This window comes from Atractosteus spatula, unplaced genomic scaffold, assembly GCF_055471065.1.
Source record: "Atractosteus spatula isolate fAtrSpa1 unplaced genomic scaffold, fAtrSpa1.hap1 Scaffold_192, whole genome shotgun sequence".
NCBI classification, from domain to species: Eukaryota; Metazoa; Chordata; class Actinopteri; order Semionotiformes; family Lepisosteidae; genus Atractosteus; species Atractosteus spatula.
Window position 1 is genome coordinate 3,811 of NW_028296755.1, and position 3,165 is coordinate 6,975.

General features: G+C 37.0%; 1 protein-coding gene across 1 annotated transcript; it reads right to left on the reverse strand.

The window, feature by feature from the left end:
• Positions 1 to 1,588: 1,588 nt before the first annotated feature.
• On the reverse strand, positions 1,589 to 2,904 carry LOC148808769 (uncharacterized; the record flags this gene model as incomplete). Its single annotated transcript, XM_088909371.1, has 2 exons — positions 2,644 to 2,904; positions 1,589 to 2,020 (listed from the first exon to the last, which is right to left on the reverse strand). Coding segments are annotated over exons 1-2 (693 nt in total), but the record flags the coding sequence as incomplete, so codon positions are not given.
• Between the last annotated feature and the right edge of the window lie 261 nt (positions 2,905 to 3,165).

Consider the following 3,165-nt stretch of genomic DNA (forward strand, 5'->3'; position numbering starts at 1 on the left):
GAAAAGTGTCTGGTCATGGATGTGGTAGTGTGCTCACCTATTTGAATAACACAACATTATACAAAAACATGAATGCAATTATTTTTATTTCAGAAACAGTAGATCAGCTAGGCAAATGAGGTTCCCATCATTAGAACTCCTTTTTTGATTCTTACAGGAAGGCTCTGGATAAAGCGGTCGACATCTTCGACAGCAAAGATGGTTTTTTTAGCATCTTCCTGGAGTTTGGAATTACAGGGATCCCTGGAAACACAGAGTGGTTTGACGTGTCACTGTTCGAGTTTCTTTATTCCATGGCAGCAGGTCAGATAGACTTTGGATACAGTTCTTCCCAGCGGCATCTTAATGTCAGGTTTATTCAATAAGAAGCTATTTGATTAAAGGTGTGTGGTAATTTGGCTATTAGACAACTGTTTTTCAGTCATTTCAATCACATTCATAACTCTAATTCCTCTCATCTTCTATTGGACTATTCACCCCTGATCTGTACTATTACCTGTCCCTTAACCAGTTCAATACATGAATTTCCCTAAATGCCTATTGCCTTTAATTTAAGAAGAACACTATCAAAAACATCTTTAAAATCTAATCATATCATTTTGTATGTTCTGTGTGTTTACTGCTGTGACTTGTTTGAAGAATTTTAACAAGTTGGTAAAGGAAGAATGACCTTTTCTAAAACCATATTGACTACTGCTAGGGTCTTATTTTCATATGAGCGATCCTGTTGTTTAGTTCTAAAGTGGTTTTCATAACTTTACTTGTAAAAGAAGTAAGACGTATTAGCTTATATCTTGTCATATAAGTCACATTTAGTCATATTTACTATACCGAGAGATACTGTAGAAGGGAATGAGGGAGGGCACTGAAAATGGAGAAAACAGAGTACTGTTGAAGAGGACTGCCAAAGATCGATGCACTGGACAATGGACTATTTAGAAGAAGAGAGATCAGGTAAGAGTAGAGCTGCACAGTTAACCACTTCATCAGAGTGGAGTTTAGAGTTCTGCCTCACCATTCCCATGGAGGTAGCAGTGTCAATAAAAAGTGATGTTTGCAGAAGACTAAGGCCAATTTGTGTAAAAATCAGTTTGTTTTTAAAGGATTCTAAATTTAGGATGAATTCCCCCATTCTACATAAATTCCATCCAATGTCTAATTCTGAACCACACTGGTCACTAATGTGCTACACAAAATAAAATCACAGTCACAAACTAAATACTCACCATCTGGAGTGTTCTGAGGCTTGTTCCTACTGAATCTGTCCAAACTAAAAACTTCTTTTTTGAAGAACTATGAGCACACAAAGAAAACAATTAAGGAATATTTCTTCCACAGGTATTATAATTGAACTGTTACGTACTGTATTGATCTTGATAAATTTGTAGTCATTATTCATACAGAATATTCAGCATTGGCCACCATAGCAGTTGCTATTCTTGTTGATTGCAATTAATAGAAATGTCTTAAGAATATTATTTGATGTACAAATGAGCATTCTATTCCAATAATTTCTGTAGTGCTAATATTAAAAATACAATAATGCCCAAATTAATTAATAATTAAAGTTTGGGTAACTAATCCATACCTTGTGTTTTTGAGGCTTGTTGTACTCATCAGGCACTTTAAAAGGTCCAAAGCTTTCACAGCTCCCGCGTCCACTGGATGTTCCCTGGGCTCTTAAGTTTTCCAAAGATGGATTTGTTTCATTCTGAATTCTGAAGTCTTTTGACCTATTACCCATGATCTTATGCTTTATCATGGAGCCAAACTTTTTCAAAGGATGTTTCTTGACTTTCTGGCTCACATTCACATCTTCATCCGGCTTATTAACTGCAAAGGGGATGTTGCTGAGCGAGAGAAGCCCTTCGCTCTCAGACGTTTTGGTCAGTTGCCTTGGGGTCATGTAATGTTTTGCTATGTCAATGCGCAGACCACTCTTGCTTTGGGCTGGACTGACATTTTTGTCCTTATTAAGGCTGGGATTGTACACATACCAAGATGAGTGTCCAGGCAACTCCTGTCACAAAAAAACAAAAAGTTACAGTTCAGTGATTGTTGTTTCAGTTTTAGAAGTAAATCAAAACAAGTAACACTTCTCTTACGGAAAAAAAGATAAGGATTATGGGGTGTGTATATGATTTTAGCACTGACGTTAACACTAGAATAAAGGCAAACAATGAAATATAAAATAATAAAGCAATGTGAATGTTTACAATTGCATGTATAGAAAATAATGCATCTCAATTTTTTTTATGATGCAGACATCAGTTTGGAAATGTAGACAATACTGTGAGCAAGTCTCTCTATAGTAGCAATAACTCACCTGATTGCTTTTGTACTAATTTAATAAGAAAGTGATGAAGCTGAAATCCACAGACAGGTGAGTTTGGTACTGTACGTACGCTATGGACTGACAATAGGGATATTTCTGAGATGTTATACAATATTAGGGAAAACAAATCTGGATTTGTAGTTTTATTGCATTGTAAAGGAAAATGCACAACATAACTATAATCATATTTACAAAATGAGTTCCATCTTCCAGTACTTTCTACACAAATGTCTGCTAATTAGGTACAGAACAGGTCCATCCTACTTTGATAAGAGAAATTTTTACAGGTTTGGAACTGTTGGTCATACCTCATCAACCACATCATGCGAAGAGGACTCCAGAAGTCGTGTTTTCATACTGTCTGGCCTCGAGGAGCTCTTCCTAGTCTTCTTAACTTTGTTCCCTGAAGCCTTACACTGCTGTACTACTTCTTGATCCTGGACTCTTTGAGCCAAATAATCTCCAGGCTTCTCTGGGGTCTCAGAAGCAGAGCAACCTTTTTTCTTATTAGAACAAGGTGTCACACCAACAGCTTCTCCTAGGGAACGCGATGAGCAGGGCTTATCCATAGTGTCTTCTGGCTGGAAACTGTTTTCAAAAACACTTTGGACTGTTGGAGAAAAGCCCTTTGGAGACTTTTTCATAGAAGACTGTACTTTTTTACTTCTGACTGTAGTTACATTTGTGTCCACAATTTTGTCCTGTGTGGACTCACTGGTTTTCTGAGAAATGAGAGATTGTGAAGATGGAATTGAACACCCGCTTCGTAAACCATGAATTGCAATAGTTTCTTTAGCCACACAACAGGCCATTTCCTTGATCATTTCTGG